Genomic DNA, 20,433 nt, shown 5'->3' with positions numbered 1-20,433 from the left:
CAATCAATCTTTTTTCCTACTCCTTTTGTCTCACTGTAACTTTCCTGCTGTGCAGTCCACATATGTACTGGCAGGGTAACATAGCCCACACAGTTCTCCTAAACTTCAATTAATTTCTGTGTATTCTTCACTGTAAATGCACAAGTCCCTTGGGCAGTTAAAGCCTCAAACGTAAGTAAAGGCAGACTCTCAGTTCAAGTCAGAATCTAATACATAATGGAAAACCTCTACCCTTCCCTGCCATCCTGCAGTCCCAGAGGCTGCCTGAAAACCAGCCCCAGGGATTTTCTTGGTTCAATGGAGCATGTTTTTGGGGTACGTGAAGGGGTCTGATTTGGGGACGGAGGCTGTCATGCTTCTGTTGGAATTGCCAGTTGAAATCCTGCAAGCAATTCCCATACGGACAACAAGCACACATGAACATAATACTTACATGCAAGAGAAGTGACGCTTGTGTGAAGATTCTGCTGAGAAAGGTGCTGGTCAGCTTCAGGCTCTTCTGGTTCAGACAAGATGTGATGACCAGTATGAGAAAGGTAAGTACCCTGAACTGGTTGTGCTTGTGGGGCCTTTGATTTTTCTGAACTCTCAAGATCCCGTTGATCCTCAGGTTGTAACATAGGACAAATTCTTTCTCTTCTCCACAGTATTAATGCTACCCTGTCACGTATTGACTTTGCAACTATTTTGACATCACTCTCGTGAAAAAATCCAGCTTCAACCTGAAAGAAAGCCATGACCGATTTTCAAAGATGAATCCACATTAACACATAGGGTCATTCACAACAGTAATTTCATAAGAGATTTAGGATACATTAATTACTGTTCCTTTAAAAAACAAAAATGAGACACATTACTGTACAAATCTTATTTTACATAAGGAGTAATTTGTGTGAGCAACAACTATTCTATTCAAATATATGTAACCTAACCATTTTAAAATCACTGGTTACATGTAAGATCAGTCACTAATAGGAAATGTTTTTTTTCAGTCTGTGCATAACAGATGGCTGAAAAGGAGGGAGTATTTTTAGGAATAATTAAAAACAGTACACATTGCCTTTATATCTGGCAACTATACAATTCACATAAAGCCATATGTCTGCTTCTTTAATAACTAAAGTGAGAAAATTCCAAATTGAAATGTAAGTTTAAAAATCTGTAGAACAAAGGTCTACAGCGATTACCTGTGTGTCAAGTCTATCAATATAAATAAATAAATAAATAAATAAATAAAATACATTGATTGGGTTGTTGCAGGTATTTCGGGCTATATGGCCATGTTCTAGAAGCATTCTCTCTTGACGTTTCTCCTGCATCTATGGTAGGCATCCTCAGAGGTTGTGAGGTCACCTGATGCCTGCCACAGATGCAGGTGAAACTTCAGGAGAGAATGCTTCTAGAACATGGCCATATAGCCCGAAAAACTATGACAACCCAGTGATTCCAGCCATGGAAGCCTTTGACAATATACATAGATTGATATGAAACTATGTTTAAATTGCACTGCTGAACATAATCATTTGTTTTATGCAACTTTGCACCTGAGGACTATTTTATAATTTCTTCTTTACAAAATAATCTTTGTGTTTGAATCAGAGATTATTCAATCCAATAGATGGATAATAGAACAAGTAATATACCAGCTGGGTAGCTGTTCCAAATATAGCCTGATCACGCAGCAATTTTAGAAATACTTAGGAAAGAAATGTTTGAACAGAACCATCTGAGACCTACTTGCTTTTCGGAAAGCCTGTAAAACTTTTCTTTTCCAGCAAGCTTTTGACGGGTGAACAACCCGGACTATGCCTGTTCTCGCCACCTATTGTTTTGTTATTGTTATTTTTAAAGCTAATTGTATTGTTTCAATCTGCTTCTGTAAACCGCTCCAAGTCAAATTGGGAGTAGCGGTATACAAGTCAAATAAATAAATAAATAAATAAATATTTTTAATTTATTATTTATTTTTAATGATAATCTTGTTAATGCTTATCGGGAGCAGTATACTATTAATGTGTTAATGTGTCATTAATTTTCTAAGAAAGCTATGTTAGACTATATCAAAATGAAAAACAAGAGGTGGAAAACATTTGGAAACATCTTTAACACTAACAATTTACATGCTAGCATACACTTTCATGAATTACAACTAACCTCAGATCTATTACTATTATGTGTCTTTGACTCTTATGCTGATCTTATAATAGGCTTTTCTTAGCAAAAATCTGTTCAGAGGGGCTTTGGCACCGTCTTCCTTTGAGGCTGAGAGGGTCAGCTGGGTTTACAGGGTTAACTGGGGATTTGAACTCTGGTCTGCTGTGTCCCTAGACCAATGTTTAAAGCACTATATATAATATATCCTATATGTTTTCAGCTACTGAAATATTTTATTTACTTTAAAAAAAACCCACCCCATGATTCCCCTTAAAGGAAATGTTTTAGGAGTAAGTGTCAGTTAATTTGTTAACATTGAACATGATGTTTGTGTGTCTGCAAGTCATTTCTGACTTGTGGCAACTAACCTAACACAAAACTTTCTTGGCAAGATTTTTCAAGGGAGACAGGGCTCAGCAAGTTTCCATGGCTAAATCCTGGTCTCCAGAGCTGCACTCCAAAACTCAAACCACTATATCAGTGCTATTCCCCATCCCAAAAAGCATCATATACACTTTTTATTCCCAAAACTAAGATGTTCAATGTAAAGTAATTTAAAATATATTACTTTTAAGATCTATGAAACTGGAACATGTAAATGAGCACTATCAGATCACATAAATGACACTGTAAGCATATTCTCCTGATACCATTTCAAGAGCTTTCATGGAAATGTTCTTTTTAATCTTAAATTAAAGTCAGATTTAAGTAATGTCTTTCACACAAACAGAAAACAATCAAACCACTTGCATATTTATGGTAGGGTTCATCATGTGAAATTATTAATTTAAATATTTGTAAGATCTTCTTCAGCTGGAGCTAAATGAGCAAAACCAAAATTACTCAATTTTAAATAATTTGGAAACTTCAACTAAGTTGTCTAAAATAAGTTTATATTGATATAAAATTGGTGAACTGTCTTCAATTGTTATAAGATAAAGTAAATAAAATAATTGCATACATTATCCTACCTACTCAAAACAGAAAATCGCTTTTCTGCTAGCTGCTAGGCCTTATTTAGAAAAATTGGCCTGTTTTCATCATGAAATATAGGTTGGTGAAAGAGACAGGACACAAAACAATTTTTGCCCATTTCTGAAGAGTACACAGAGCTTCTTTGGTCTTATCAGTGCAAACTGACTGATCCATACTTTCTACTGGCAATTTCACCAAGATATGAGCTGAACACATCAACACTGTGGTCAACCCATTTGAGACCTTTGGATATACAAGTCAAATTAATTTCAGCTAGTAAGTAAAGGAACACAGAAAGCTTTTATGTGAGGAATCTATTGTTCTTATTGATTTATGGGTTCAGACACATTTGAACAGGGTTGAAATAATTAGGACTATTCTGGATCAAGTTAGATGGACAGAAACCTAATAACTCAGTCCTAAGACTAGCAGTAGGCAAATTGTAAAGGATGATGTGGCTCCCAAAATGATTTCTGCAGCCCACAGGCTCCTTTTCATTGAAATTTGACCCCAATATACATTGACAAATTTCACCAATGACCTGGTTGGAAAGATCCAAGCATTTCCTTTGGGAAGTTTTTTCTTCCCTGGTTTGCTCCCCAAATTCAGCAGAGAGGTAGGAAAGCAAGGTTTTCTTACTTCCTTCAAGATTTTTTTTTTGCTGGTTTGCTGCTGAAAGTTGATATGGAAATTTGTCAACAAATTAGAGGATGCAGTTCATGCTGGTTCCAAGGATGGGGAACGATATAGGTGAACAGCCCAAACTCTCTGTACCTATTTAAAATCTGATGTTTGAATAGTGTAATACTAATCCTCCTAGCATGCTACTATGCTCACAAATTACACTGAATCCAAGATTTTAAAAATCTCATACAAATTTGCTTATTCCTGATCCAAAGGTTTGGATTTTTAGATAAGAATTTTGACCTGGGTTCAAGTAGACAGCCTACAAATCAGAGTTCAAGTGAGATGTTTTCCAAACCATGAAAACAGTATCCAAACCCAGTATTGTGGTGAGTGCAAATTCTTGATTATTCTTTTCTTTTATCAGTTTTTCAAAAGTGTGAGACATGCTCATTTAATAACAACCTATTATTCCTGTGTGTGTGAAACAACTCAGCTGCAAACATGATAAAAATTCTCCTAACGACATATCTATTCATCCATATTGGTGCCAAACCTTACATAGTAATGTTCTCAATTTTCACCATTTTAAAAGAATGAATTTAGATGTATTTTATATTTCTGTAGGAAATGATACAAATGGTGCAGAATCTATTCTGGCAGCTTAAACACAAAACGTACAGACACAATTATTGCTGTGAAAATTCTGAAGTCAAACAACGAGATTTTTATACTTAAGTACCAATTTATACTTTTTTAATGGAAAACTGCTTTCCAGTTTTGAATAAACTGAATTTTAAAGCATATATTTGAAGTATATATAAACCAAATACAGGGGCATCAACTGTCTTCTGTTTTCCAACTACAATATCATTATAGTTTTAAACAAATATTCTGTGCTGAAATTTTTTAATGAAATTTACTTTACCAGATTAGCTCCTGGTGTCCTTTGAGATTTTAAGTACTACTTATATACTTTTTTTTTGTCAGGAGAAGTTTATTTTACCATTTCTTGTGCAACATCATCAGGAGTTTCCTTCTCCAGATCAAAAGTAAACTCAATGGCTCCATTATCTTTGGGTTTTCCTTTCAGTTTCTTAGGATCTTCTACCCAGAGTCTTAAGGCAATAGAGGATTTCCTACCATCATCTTCTTCTGCAAGTTCCACTCTTACCCCAGTATCTTCAGCAAAAAAGGCATGGCTTAGCAAATCTTTAATTTCGTACCTGGAGAAAAAACAAACTGAAAAATCAGAGTAAAGTCACAACTGATTTCAGGATCATTTTTCGAATAATAGAAGCTGAGTTGGAAGGGGTCACAAAGGCCATCCAGTCTAACTTCCTGCCATACACAAGCAAAGCATTATTGACATGTAGTTACCCTTTGTTTATGTATGTTTTATTAAGGGCATGTGTCTTAGAGGATATGCATGTCTTATGATTACTATTGAGCAAAAGAAAAAATTAAAGGGCATGAAGGCTGCCTTCATCTTTAAAGAATTTTGAAGAATTCGATGCAACCGTACTCAAAATGAAAATAATCAACCCCCTTGGTTGACATTCTGACCAGATACACTTTTGTATTTTTTGGACTCAGTTTGAATTTGTTAATCTACATCCAATCTTCCACTCAGGTGCTTCTGGACTTTCCACGGCTTCATGAGTGGGGTGGTGACATCTACTCTCTCTGTTTTCTGTAGGCCTCACCTTTCCCTTCACAGGCATCTCATTGCAAAATGGCAGTGTTGTTGCATCGCCCTAGCAGCATGGCGGTGGCATTGAATTAACAGCGTGTCTCCCCGTTCCCAATTCCCTGCTACAGAAGTTATATGTTTCTACTGTATGGGATGTAACAGAAAAGATATACATAACTTAATATGATCATATTTATCAATACTGACAGATATCAACCTGTCAACACAAGATAAAAATACAACACAAGGTAAAAGTAATTGTGAATAGAACATAGACACACACACCCCTCCCTGGCTTTACACAGATGGTAAATTACAGTTGCATTATGATAAAATTTTGGAAGACACTACAAGGTAAAACTAATTGTGAACACCAAAAATCTTTTGAGTTTCATCTTCTAGAATCTATCCCTAGAGAGTAATGAAACTAGTGTACATTTCCTCCAAATCTCCTTTCAGAAATCACTGAAAGATCTGTTACACACTTGACTTGTAAATTATCCTGTAAATTAAAATTTATATTCTTCGAATGTTGAGAAACAATATTGAAAAGTATCATGCACTTAGTTTAAACCAGGAAAACATATGAAAAAAAATTCTAAGAGCCTCATCAACTTAAAATTTCTTCCCTACCCCCAAACTTTTATCAGTTTGTTCCAGTCAAGCAATTGGTTCAAACCAGTTTGATTTATTGTTTTAAATGTAGCAGAAATGTATTATATTAAACAAACCTTTCTTCTTTATTTTTGCAAATGCACTCTCCAATTATCTCCTTAATTTCAGGGTCAGTAACTTTATCAAAACTTGCTGGTTTGACACCCTGTAAGAAGGAAAAAGCATCATCAGCTCTGTGTAATCCTCACCATATTCAAAATAGATTTGAGTTCACTCAAATCAGGTAGACCTCCATTATCCATGGTTTCACCATCCATGGCTTTAAACCCATCCCAATCAAATTTTATTGCCATTTTGAATTAATTGGATAAATCATATCAGATCTGTTAAAAATGTTTGAGATGCATTACAATTCAGATACATTTTGTATATCTTAATTGTTTACATTCCAAGGGTTTAAGAACTGCTAAGGAAACAGTGGTAACTTGTAGAAATGCATCATGACTAATAAGAAGAACATTAACACTTGTGTCAAAAACACATAAAAGTGATCTAATAACCAGGCTAAAACAGCCTTCTCCATTTTCATGCCCTTCAGATGTATTAGACTATAGCATTCACCTTCCTCAGCCAGAACAGAGTTAATGAGAACTGTATTTCAACACATCCAGAGTGCGAAGTGGGAGAAACTGGCCTACAGTGATAAATATGCTATGCAACTTTTTTTTACTAGACAGATCGACTCCATGTCTACATTTATTTATAAACAAAATATTCAATTCTACATTCAAGTGTTTGCAGCATTCAATTGTCCCACCATGGACAGACTTAAAACACATTTATGTGAAGCTGTGAAAGCATACTTTGTTTCATGCAGATATAATCACTTTAATGAAAGAGATCCATTCTAGGCTATTTACAAAGGATATTAACAAGGCTCTGGCATGGCTGTAACTAAAAAATGCTGAAGAAATATGCCCAAGAAAGCAAGGATTTTGTCATACAAAAGAAAAGTACTAATGTAAGAGTTATAAAATTACTGTTTTCCTAAGATTTAAGGACGACATCCAAAAGTTGAGCAAGAGACTCCTGCTTCGACAACAGGACTCCCTCATTCTCTTCTTTTCCCTGTACCCATCATGAACCCACAAATTTTTCTCTAGATAGGCTCCAAACTTTGATAATAGAACAGAGAGCTGTTAGTAGGGATGAGGATCGGCTTCACATTACTATCCACAACAACAACAACATCAACAACAACTTTAATCAAACACATACAAGTAATATTTAAGCTGTTGAACCTATTTGTAAAGTAAGGCCTAGCATCTTCAATAGCTTTTTAATAGTTTGGACTAGAACCAAAAACTAACCATACCACTGTCACTGGAACCATCCGCTCTTTCTGGAAAACACACAAACATCCAATAAAGTAACTTTTATATCACACAGCATACAACGACATACCCAGAAATCTCTGTCATTAGTCCTTCAAGTTAATTGATCCTGCCAGTCCATGCAACATACCCAAGATAATCCCATAGTCATTCCTTTGTTGTTGTTGTTGTTCATTCGTTCAGTCGTCTCCGACTCTTCGTGACCTCATGGACCAGCCCACTCCAGAGCTCCCTGTCTCCTGTCGACATAGTCATTCCTACTGTGTCCTAATTGGCTTGAGGGAATCAGGCAAAGTATTCTGGAGGAATTATCTGCCTTTATTAAAATCTATGGGAGGGATTTAGAAGTCAATCTAAGGAAAATTCTTATTAAGTGTACTCTGCCTGCTAAGGTACAAACTGAGGGTTACAATGCTACAGTCTCAAACATTCGTGGGACATATTTTTGTAGAGATTCCGGCCATGGAAGCCTTCAACGACACATTTATGGAGCAGCTAGCTGCCAATAATGGAGAGACAGGTAAACTGATTCACTTCAGTAGAAAGAAGATCAGCAATCCAAGTGTAATTACTTGTGTGGGCTTGCGCATGGAAGAAAGAAGGGAGGACCACTGGGGATTTCACTACCCTCCACGCATAAATATGAAAACATAAATGGACATTGATAACTTCAGCAGCAAGTGGTATAAGAATGTTCAAGCGTTCACAATAATATCTTGATACGTATATGCTGAAAGAGTTAACAATAAAAAAACATACTCTGAAAGAGAAAATACCCATATTTATGAAAAATATCTCTACTTACACAGGTTACTTTCCTGTAAATTTGAGCAGCATTCTGGCATTCTGAATATGGATATTCTGAGGTAGCCATTTCCAACATACACATTCCAAAAGCATATACATCCACTGATTCATCATAGTGTTCTTCATACATTTCTGGAGCCATAAATTCTGGAGTACCTAAACACAAATACACAGTTGATTAGTATACAGTCATCAGCACATAAGAGATCAAGTTTTCCATTTCCATATTACAAACATCAAAAAGGATGGGTTGTTGTAGGTTTTTCGGGCTATATGGCCATGTTCTAGAAGCATTATCTCCTCACAACCTCTGAGGATGCTTGCCACAGATGCAGGCAAAATGTCAGGAGAGAATGCTTCTAGAACATGGCCATATAGCCCAAAAAACTACAACAACCCAGTGATTCCAGCCATGAAAGCCTTTGACAATACATCAAAAAGGATCCTAAAATCTATCAATCTGAGAACGCCTGTGCAAGCATGTGAATATAGACACATTCGGCATTGAAGTAATTGTAAATACTGGGTTGGCTCAAAGGTGCCATTTTCCATGCTAAGGAGATTTTTCCATGGAGAGGAGAACTGTCTTACTCAGATTTTATACATTTGCAGGGAAAAGCAAGTAAATCCAAAGTTTACAGATGATCTTCCACCTTACACTACTACAGACATAGCAGCTGCTTTAGAAGTATCTAAATATTATAGTGCTGGGTGAACACTTGAGATAATTACTGTGCAAGGATTAGAAGAACAGGGCTACTGGCTGTTTCCTTTGAATCAAATGCCTATATTTTACTCGCATGCAATTTACTTTTACAATACAAGTACGTTGATTTCCATTTTTTTGCATTTGTGCCCTATCCCTGCTCCATTTCCACCTCTATTAAGTTACAATTAAGGTAAACTGAAATGAAAGTTAGTGGCCAATAGTTGCTCAGAAAACATTGGAAGGCCTTATCATCTCACAATCTACCATGAATAAATTTATTTGTGCCTCTCTGCCTTGGGCTTTCAATTATAGCACATTTGACACACACACAAAAAAGCTAAGTGTAGTCCTGGCCTTACCTCCTCAAGATACAAGCAAATTGTGGTGTATGACAAGGATTTGAAGAGTAACAACACACTGTTGCAGAAACTAGGGCTCTTCAATATTGGCTTCATGTTCCATTAAACAACACTTTAAGCTCAATAATTAAAGAAGTATTAATTAAAAATAAGTTAAAGCTAATAAGAAACTTATTAAAGCTTAGTAGCATTCTCCATACACAAAGCTAGTATTTTAGCTAGCCTTCATTATAATTATGCCATTTTGACACTATGAGGAAACACTAATCACCATTCTGTGCCTTTCTGACAAATGAACCCAATGGCAACTACATAAACTATATCTATTGACTGACACAAATCTGAGTACTGAAGAGATATTTTAATTATTGTTTCAAAACTGAAAGTCATTTACAACCTCACAAAGGCTCCCTTTATGTACAAAGATAGAAGAAAAAACAAAAGGAACAGAGATCAAATTAGTACAGAATAAAACCCATTGAGATAGTGAGCAGCAGCTTGGTAATTGAGACACTACAGTTTTGTTGAACAAGCAATTAACAAAGCAACATTCTTCTCCTTGAAGGCATATAATTCATTGACAATAGCAAAATGTCAATAAAAAAGTGTTCAAGGCATTGTCCCACAAAGCACATTTAGCAAATTATCAAACATGATCTAAAATGTGTCATGTGTAAGGATTTGGATAAGTGAGAATCCATAGTACTTTGGCCATGGTGTAACAGTGATGTACATATGGTTTTCTTCAAAACATAGAGGTTAAAAAGTGCTTCTGCATTGGCAGAAAACTCTGTGATGGAGATCACAAAAGTTAAAGCTCAGTACTGGAAGCATTTCCTCACAGAAATAAGATCTTTCAGGGCCCTTCCACACAGCCCTATATCACAGAATATCAAGGCAGAAAATCCCATAATATCTGCTTTAAACTAAGTTATCTGAGGGTGCATCCAGGCAGCCCCTTTATTGCAGTAACTCCCACAATAAAGAAGGGGCTGTTCAGATTATGTCCTGGACAATCCCAAATTAATTCGCCACAAACCAGGAAAACCCTGGTTTGTAGCAAATTATTTAGATAATGGATTTAGTCCATGCCTTCTTGGAAGGCACAGGATAAACCCACTATTTCCAGTCTCTGGACTGCAGTCCAGACACCATTCCCACAGTTTTCCAGACTAAATTAGTCAGGAAAACTGTGAGAATACCCACCCCTCCCCCAAAGACCCTAAACTCCTTTTAAAACTAAAGAAAACTTACCTGGCCTCCAGTTCAATCTTGCAGGAGCTGTCCCGGTTAATAGAAATGATGCGCCAAGAGAGTGGGGAGGGGGAGAGATTTTCCTCCCCCTCCCCACACTCTCCTGGTGCATCATTTCTAAGCACAGGGATAGCTGCTGCAAAACTGTCCTGGAGGCCGGGTAAGATTTCTTTAGTTTTGAAAGGAGTTTAGAGTCTTTGGGGGTAGGGCTTCCAGGTGTTCTCACAGGCCAGTCGCACGAGAGCATCTGGACACCCACCCCAGAAAGTGCATGCCTTCTGGGGTGGATGTGGACAGGCCCCCAGGAACATCCGTGTTTTTAAAACATGGATAGTCCTGGGATAACTGCAGGTCCGGAACGGCCTTGAGTCCACACTCAGATAATGTGGGATTTTCTGCTTTGATATTCTGGGGTATAGGGCTGTGTGGAAGCCCTCTGCATATTGCTGAGAAGGAGAGACAACAGGAATCTGGATCTTTTTGTTAAAAGCAACAGTAGGTGCTCAGTCGAAAATTGAGTCTGTGCATAACCCAAAATTATGAACCAGTTAGGGATATTTATTTATTTATTTATCTGATTTAATTAATGACAATTATATATCCTTCAAAAAGACAAACAAATTGTCAGTGAAATCCAGTAGCAACAGAGCAGTCCTCTATCAGGCAGAAAGGTTCCAGAGTATCCTATCAAACCCTGTTGGACTACAGGGGAAGCGTTTTTATTTCTAAGCAAACAAAGAAGAGGGGAGGGGAAGTGATAGGGATTCATTGTGCTACAGGTGGTTCTAGCGTTGAGCTGTCCATAAAGAAGGGTGTGAAGAAGCCATATGTAGTTTCCAGGCTCCATTTTGTCTTCTCTGCTGAGCAGGATTGCAGCCTCAGATTTTTTTCCCCCTTCAATACTGAAGACGAATTAAAGTCCTTCCAAATATAATATGATCCCTGTATTTGCAGATGACATGTTTGGATAGATTCATAGAACCTTGAGAATTATGACTGAGTTCCAACCAAAGTTAGATTTAAATCCTATTTATATTCTTATTTCTCTATAAAAGTTTATAAGCAAAATTGCACACTATGGAATTTATTATTTAGTAATTATTATAGTAGATAAAGGATTTGTGCAATGGATACATTTAATGAAGGAATTATAGAAAAATTAATAAAATAGAGAATTATGGCTGAAAAAACCCCAGCAGCTGAAATTCTGCATCAAGGAAAGGAAATATACATTTATGCACATGGAGGTATGCAGTGCCACTTTGCTAGTGAATGGCAATGTCAAGTGCACATGCATATCTCTATGTTCAATGAAATATGTGCAGATTCATGTGCAATGGTACTGCATGCTCTACTCCATAACTGACCACATTTCTTCCCCACTGAACAAAAATGTCCAGTGGTTTTCCATAGGAGAACTTGTTCACAGGTAGGACAATAGCAGAATGTCACCTACTGTTAATAGCAAGTTTTCATTCACAATATCACCCCCCTGTTGGGGTATCAGCCAGCACGCCAACGACTTAAATCAAGAAATAGTTTTCTAAGATCTACAGAGACACTCGCTGGAACATCTCAGCAAGCGAGAGTCCAAAAGTGGCAGGTTCAAACCCAGAACCTCAATCAATGGCTGATACCAAATGAGAGACTCCCCCCTGGGCACACAGAAAACTGGCCGACTTGGAAGGTGCTGAACAGACTGCAATCTGGCACCACGAGATGCAGAGCCAACCTTAAGAAATGGGGCTACAAAATGGAATCCACGACATGCGAGTGTGGAGAAGAGCAAACCACAGACCACCTGCTGCAATGCAATCTGAGCCCTGCTACATGCACAATGGAGGACCTTCTTGCAGCAACATCAGAGGAACTCCAAGTGGCCAGCTACTGGTCAAAGGACATTTAATCAATTACAACATTTCCAAAATTTGTTTCGTTTGTTTGTTTGTTTTTTAATGCAATACAACTGTTTGGTTCGCTCCTGACATGATAAATAAATAAAATAAATAAATAAATTCACACATATTACAGAACAAGATTTGCTGGTGACAGGTCATAGAATCTGGGGAAAAACTTTGCAAGTAGATCATAAGACACTTCACATGACAGACAAATTGCAGATTACTTCACATATAGCATAAACACAGATAGCTAAACAATTCCACAAGAAAAAAATATGCCAGCAAAATAACTAAAATAGGATACTATTATGAAAAGAATAACGCCAGCAGAGAGGATGTGGGAATGTGGAGTTTCAACATGATTTACTTCAAATTGTGTTGGGGAAGGAGTTAAAATAGCTTGCTCCCCTGTATCCAGAAATGTCCTATACAAGTTGCTATAAAAGAGCACAGGATGTGGTGTAACTCAGTAACAGGACACCATCTCTTGGAAACAAATAGGGATAGACCATATTAGAAATGAACAGATTCAATCAAGGAGCCATGGCCCTTAACCTGCAAGACCTGAGCAGAGCTGTTGATGCCAAGATGTCTTGAAGATTTCTCACTATAGGGACACCATAAGTTGAAGTCGATTTGACAGCAGTAAACAGCAACTAAGAGAGCATGCAATTTGGATGACAGGATGTCCAACATGCAACTATGCCTCCTAATCTCATGTCTTAACAACTCTAAACAAAAAAAAAACCCTTATTGACAGAAGGGAGAAAGGTCCCTTTGCACACGCACACACAAATAGCCAACCCTCCAAAGAACTTGATGACAAGTTGGGAATTCAGAAAATAAATACAATATTTCCTAGTAACAAACAAAACTGAAAGAGACATTATTCCATAAAGGCAAACCACATAAGCAGTTGGGGGGGGGGGGGACCATGTTCCTTAAGATACTTCCATGTCTCCTCTTTGCTCTGCGTGTCTTCTGAACTTTATTCCCTACTTCAACCAACGTGGCATAAAGAGTCTTGAGCATTGGAGAAGCACTCCTCTCAAGATGAACGTAAGTTATCTGATACCTCTTGAGGACATGGCTACTGTATGAATATACATAGGGCAGCCCCATCTTCAGAAGATGGGCACAATGGTGTCAGTGGCCACCTTCCCCACTGCTCAACTCCCAAGGCTGGGGCTACTATCTGAATGTGCTCGCAGTTACAGGCATTGGGAGCCAGGCATGGGCTGTGGGGCCTACTAATTAGCCATATGAACTGGGAGGATGGGGAAACTCCATTGTACAGTAATTGTGTTTTTTCCTGAAACCCGATATCCTCCAAACTAGGAAGGCTGGCTGTATATTATTATTTCATGAAACTATTTTATATAATTATGGTATTATTTTACAAAACAATTGACAACAGGGTTTAGGTAAATCCGCAGTAAAACAGCATTTGTTTCAAAACAATGACCATTCTTAATTCTGCTTTTGTAAGGAAGAACATTACAGCTTCAAGAACAATGGGGGGGGGGGGGGGTCCAATTTCAAACACTGCCACAAGATAGCTTTATAAAGTTGTAAATCAAATGTTTATTGAGTCTGGTGAGAGTCAAATGTGTGTGTGTATATATTCACACATATACATATACATACCAAGAGAGAGAGGGAGGGAGGGAAAGAGGATATAATTAAATTGCTTACCTATCACACTTTTGGCAAATGAAGCTCTCTTGAGAGTTGCCAAACCTAAATCTCCTATCTTCACAGATCCAGTTGGTCCAGTTATAAAAATATTGTCACATTTTAAATCTCTGTGAATGATTGGTGGAGTTCTGGTGTGCAGAAACAGGAGACCTTTCAAAATTTGCCGACACCAGCTACGAAGGACTTTTGGTTTCATCACTTTAAATCTTTTCAAATATCTGAAACAGAAACATATTCAAAAGAATTTTAAAAAATCCTATATGTACAACATCAGACAACAAAACAACAATGAAAATCATGTTGGTGTAGAACTTTATTTGGTGAAAATTAGTATTTTTCAAACAAACTTTATGTAAAGGTGTTAGCCCTACCAATAATGTAAATTTATTAATTCAGGTTTTAAAAAACGAGCATCCTTTCCAATCTGGTTTCAGACCAGGTCATCGAAAAGAAACAGCTTTGATCACCTAGGTGGATGATCTATGTAAAGAGACTGACCGGGGGGGGGGGGGGGTTCGACCCTGTTATCGCTCCTGGACTTTCCAGTGGCTTTTGATACCACTGATCATGGTATCCTTCTGGGAAGGCTCGAAGGGATGGGGGTAGGAGGCACTGTGCTACAGTGGTTCTAGTCCTTCCTTGCAAATGGTCCCAGAAGGTGGTGTTGGGGGAGTCCTGCTCAACCTCATGGCTCAACCTGTGGGGTTCCACGGGGCTCATCTTTATCCCTGATGTTATTTAACATTTACCTAAAACCACTGGGAGAGATCATCCAGAGTTTTGGAGTTCCATATCATCTGTATGAGGATGATGCCCAATTCTACTACTCCTTTTCACCTGTTGCCAAAGAAGCAGTCCTGCCCTTGAACCTTTGTCTGAAGGCAGTGATGGACTGGATGATGGTGAAAAACTTGAAGCTCAATCCAGACAAGATGGAAGTACTACTTGTGTCTTGGAGGGGGGATTTGGGAACGGCATTTCAACCTGAGCCAGATAGGGTTACACTCCCCCTGAAATCTGACGTGCAAAGTTTGGGGGTCATTCTATACTTAGTTTTAAATCTGGAAGCCCAGGTGATGGTGGTGACTAGGTTGGCCTTCGCACAACTAAAGCTTGTGAGCCAACTGTGCCTGTTCCTGGAGACTCCGGACCTGGCCTCAGTGGTGAGGCATTGGTTACATCCAGACTGGACTATGGCAATGTGCTCTATGTAGGTCTGCCCTTGAAGAGTGTCTGAAAACTGCAGTTCATGCAGAAAGCAGCAGCAGGACTACAGATGGGTGCAAACTTCGTGGAACATACTACGCCTATCCTGAAGCAGCTCCATTGGTTGCCTGTCTAGTTCCAGGCTCAATTCAAGGTTCTGGTCATCACCTTTGAAGCCCTATATGGCTTCCAACTTATCTAGAGGACTGTGTCCCCCAATACATCCCAGGATGCAAACTTAGATCAAGAAGGGAAACTCAAATCAATATGCGAGCCGCCATCGGTATGTGTTTACATAACCAGAGGAGGCTGCTTCTCAGGGGCAGACTCCAACCCTCTGGAACTCCCTTCCTGAAGAACTAAAGGTTGCTCTATCTTTGCTCAGTTTTAGGAAGGGTGGGCAAGATTTTCCTATTTAACAAGGCCTTTAATTGAGCCATGGCAGGAGTTCTTATTTTATGATTGGGGCGAATGAGGGATACATGAGGGAGGATGTTATGGTTTTAACTGAAATACAGGATTTTATTGATTGTTGTTTAATCATGGTTTTATTGATTTTGTTCACCTGATTGTTTGTATTCTGTTTGTAAGCCACCCTGTGTTTATGTTGTAGAGAAAGGTGGAATAGAAATATCCTAATAAAATAAAATAAAATAACAGCCATTAATTCCAATTCTGGAGTTTTCTTTTCATTGAGAATTTATGTATAGAGTACCTTTAGTTAAGCGGGAAATTATTTGGCAGAACTATTCACTTACTGGTATTTGTGGCATAATTTCAAGATATAATTTAATTGGCATAATACTGATATACCCTCTGCATTAAATACATTGAACAATTGTCTTGCTTTTAAAACAAGCAGTGAAATATCTCAGTGGGGCAAAAAATCTATTCTCTTAAGCAGTGAAAAGTTGTTTCCGTTGATGCCATCATCAAATTGAACAGACTTAGCAGCATCATAAAACATTAATTAGTATGATTCAGATTAATAAAACATGTCAGTTTGTTTTCAATGAGCCAAATGCTTCTTCCCCTCCTCTCCCATCAGTGATGAATTATTTTATTGTGGCTTGATAATAGATGGTATGAATGAAGAACCAATAGATTCACTGCAAAATACAAGGGGAAGAGGAAATAAGGACAGAATTGCTGATGGTTGCATAATAAAGCAACAGACTAGGACACAGTAGGAGTGAAATTTAATCTTCCATTATTTCAAAGGCAGACAGACAAGCTGTCCTAAAGTAGTAGGACTACATTTCTTAACAACAGAGACATATGAGATGAAGCAAGTGAGCAATTTTTCAAAACAAGTTTGTGCATAATGCTTTTTCGTAATGTGTATGATATGGTTAATACTTACGTTTTCAGGGTTCCCGAGGTCATTAATTCTGTAACTAACACAATACATTTCTTGCCTTTCAAACATGATTCCCAAAAGTCATAAAATCTAACAATGTTTGGGTGCTGAAGGCCTTTTAACATCTCTGCTTCCTCTTTAAACCTTTGCCTTTCCACTTTCGTCAGCTTTCTATCCTGTATTTAAAAAAAAAAAAAACGTGTTAATAGCCAGCATAACAAAACTTGGATCCAAAGATTCTGGTGCACAAGCAAAAGTCATTTCTGCTGACACAGCAGTGGAGATTCGCCCACACATTCCCCTCCCTAAATGCTGCTGAGGGATTAGTGAACTCTCTGGATGTTGTTTTGAGAACTGCATAAAGATGCAGATAGGAGGAATGTTGAGCAACATCCCCTATACCAGGGACGGCAAACCTTTTAGAGACCGAGTGCCCAAACCAGGGGTGGATGAAGGGTGTTACGTGCGAACAGGGGGTGAGCAGGGTGGATGAGTGAATGGGCGGGCAAGCAGGAGTCAGGCAACAGCCTTGTGCCAGCAGAGAGGGTGCTGTGTGCCCTTTCTGGCATTTGTGCCATAGGTTCATCACCACCACTGTCCTATACAAACAAACAGACCTTTCACCCACCCAGGAGAATATTTTGATCTAAATTATTTATTTTACCATCTTGAAAGCAACCACACAAGACTCAAAACAAATATTCCTACAAGGGCCAACTATGTTACAAACTCCCTGTTTTATATTGATAAAAGCAGTGAACATCATAAAACAAAGGATACATTTGTAATCTTGTAATAATGTACACAACAGCATCTAGACAAGGTTCATAGGGAAAATTTAGAATCATATTACAACTTCTCAACTATTATAATATATGATTAAGGAGACAGACCTTGAATTCATCTAGCTTAGGAGGACTAAAACATAGCACCGTCATTCTGGACTACTTTTCTCTAGGTTTCCTCTTTACTGGTTTCATTACTTCAGTCAAACTTCTACATTGGAAATATGTGCAACTGACATGTTGTAGCTTGTTCTGCCCCAATCCAAGTTTTGTTTATTTTTCATATGTCTTATACCATGCTTCTACACAACTAATTCAAATTGTATGCTTGTATGTGCACAGGCCTCTGTCCTCTGGATATCAAATTATAAAATTTTGCAGATCATCACCAGTAAATGCATCAGACAAAATTAGACCACAACTTCTGCTTTAGCTCTGATTTACTCAACAGGTTTCTTTCAGGAAGGTACAGATCATACCTAGTACTGACTGAACCTACTCCCTGAAAGTCATGGATATTTAATCCATAATATAATAAACTTGTGACAGGAACCAGTTGAATTGGTGTAATGGTACAGAATATTTATTCTCACTACCAAGAAATCAGTCAAGATGCTTACAATACTTTTGTTAAGAAAGGGATAGTTGCCCATCTGCCGAAGAGTGTATTTACATTACAGAATTAATGTAATTTGACTTCACTTTAACTGCCATGGCTCAATGCTATGGAATTATGGGAATTCTAGTTTTACAAGGTTTTTACCCTTCTCTGCCAAAGAATGCTGGTGCTTCTCCAAGTGACAACTATCATGATTCCACAGCATTGAATCATGATGGTTATTGTGGTAGCAAACTTTGTTAATTTGACAGTGTATACACACCCTAAAAACAGTTTACTTGAGGGAGAGTACTTTTCTGAGGAGGCTAGAATATGGCAGGAAGACTAAGGAGTTAGAAAGCTAAGTATAAGTGAGCCGAAAAACAGAAACTTAAAGGAAGAAGAATTCAATAGAAGGTAAGGAAATGAAAAAGAAATGTTAGGAAGGGCAGAAGACATAGGACACAGGTCACGATGGAAAGGAGTAGTTTTGATGTAATCTGTCAATATTTATAATTGGAACAGATTTTTTTCTGGTTATAATTTCTATTTCAGCAAAACCAGTTCTGAGGATTTCTTGCCCAAAAATCTCTATAAAAATTCAGAGGATCACTATAAGTCTACAAGTAACTTCAAAATGCATGCACATAAACACACACTCAATTCAACTTTGCTACCTAACAGCAGTCAAGAAGTGAGGTAACCATGTCCACTTTCTATTACCTATTTAATTATTCGGTTATGGGTTTGTACTCTGCAGAAGTTCCTCTTTAACCACAACATATTAAATACATTTTAGTCAAGTTCAAAGTTTGACCATTGTTAGACCAAGCAATTCGATGTTTACTGCACAGATTCCTATGCCAAAATCTTAATTTAAAACAGAAGAAGGCAAATGTGGGAGACTAAGGGTCTTCATTGTCCCCCGGGAGACCATGGGGTGAACACTCTTCTCACCACAAAATCCTACCACACACAAAAAACCACAAGTTCTTTTGTCCCAACACTCTCTTTCGGGGCTGGGTCTAACAACCTTCAAAATTGATTTGGACTTGACTAAAACCTATTTAATATGTTGTGAAAAACCCAGAATGTGTTTAACCTCCTCCCTCTGGGCCATTTTAGGCTGAGGAGTGGACAGTTTTCAAAACAGGCTGTGGTAGGAATTCAGATTCCCCCATGATGAAAATGCCTCCCAGCTCTCTAGAGGGCATTTCGATTCATTCTGGGGCAGACTTTTTTTGAACCTCTATGAGGTCACAAAGTTATTGCAGGGACTACATAAGGTCCACTGTGGGTTTTTTTAAAGTCCCGCTGAAAGATATCTCAGAATATTTGATGACAATCTCTAATATCTTGCATTAATGAATCTCGACCCAAATATAGAAAAAAATGCCTAAGACCTAGGATGGCAGCTTTTGAGATAACTGCAGGTCAGAGCTTACAGTATCTAAACCAGTGGTCCATTGCATAATCATGTATAGACAGTTATATAAACCCAAACAAAGATTGCTCATTTCTTCATAGATTATTTTTTAGATCATTATTGTAACTAACATTACTTCAATATGCCACTTTCAGCACACATTTCTAAGAGGTTAAGCAATGTAACAAATAGTCTCTTTGACAGATCAGCAGGAAAAATAAAAAGGTAAGCCTCATTATTTTAGCTACAACATAGGACAAGATCCAGCCAAAAAAAAAAAAAACCCCATAAAACAAAAAACAAAAACAAAAACCCTTCTAACTGAATTAAAAAACCGATTCCAGTAAAACTAGGAAGCATGCCCCCCCCCCCCAATAATTAATTTTAATTTTTAAAGCATTCAAATAAGGTTTACTGCTAGCATGGAGGATGGGGGGGGGAGGGGGAGTTCCAAATATTTTGTCAGCATAAGTTGGATACCCAGAAGACATCAGATGTTAGAAGCTCACAGACTTGGATGTGGGTTGAATTTAAGAAGAATGGAACAGCAAATCACATATGAACACTCCCTGCTTTTAAAAAAACCCTATAAACTTTAGAGGTCACCATAAAACAATTGCTGACAAATGCATATATACTGAATACTGTTGTTACTGTTGTTGTTCTTGTTGTGTGCCTTGAAGTTATTTCTGATTTAAGGCAACATGAAGGGGAAATCACCACAGGGTTTTAATGGCAAGATTTCTTCAGAGGTGCTTTGCTTTTCCATGGGGCTTAGATTGTGCAACTTGTCTAATGCCTAAGTGGAGATTGAAACGCCAATCTCCAGAGTTGTAGTCTAATGCTCAAACCAAGCCATGCTGCTTCTGGACACT

The 20,433-nt window shown here is 37.9% G+C and overlaps 1 protein-coding gene across 9 annotated transcripts in view; it reads right to left on the bottom strand.

The window, feature by feature from the left end:
- The window catches only part of WNK2 (WNK lysine deficient protein kinase 2), a 153,245-nt gene that overhangs the window by 78,554 nt on the left and 54,258 nt on the right, over positions 1-20,433 (bottom strand). For all 9 annotated transcript variants that reach the window (XM_060766014.2, XM_060766015.2, XM_060766016.2 and 6 more), the window contains exons 3-8: positions 16,753-16,925; positions 14,181-14,401; positions 8,261-8,418; positions 6,178-6,266; positions 4,760-4,979; positions 434-722 (exon numbers count right to left, since the gene is read on the bottom strand). In XM_060766014.2, the coding sequence (XP_060621997.2) occupies positions 434-722; positions 4,760-4,979; positions 6,178-6,266; positions 8,261-8,418; positions 14,181-14,401; positions 16,753-16,925 (1,150 nt within the window). The remainder of the gene's footprint in view (positions 1-433; positions 723-4,759; positions 4,980-6,177; positions 6,267-8,260; positions 8,419-14,180; positions 14,402-16,752; positions 16,926-20,433) is intronic.

The sequence above is a fragment of the Anolis sagrei genome, chromosome 2 (genome assembly GCF_037176765.1).
Source record: "Anolis sagrei isolate rAnoSag1 chromosome 2, rAnoSag1.mat, whole genome shotgun sequence".
In the NCBI taxonomy this organism is placed as follows: Eukaryota; Metazoa; Chordata; class Lepidosauria; order Squamata; family Dactyloidae; genus Anolis; species Anolis sagrei.
This window is presented reverse-complemented; position numbering and strand designations above follow the sequence as displayed.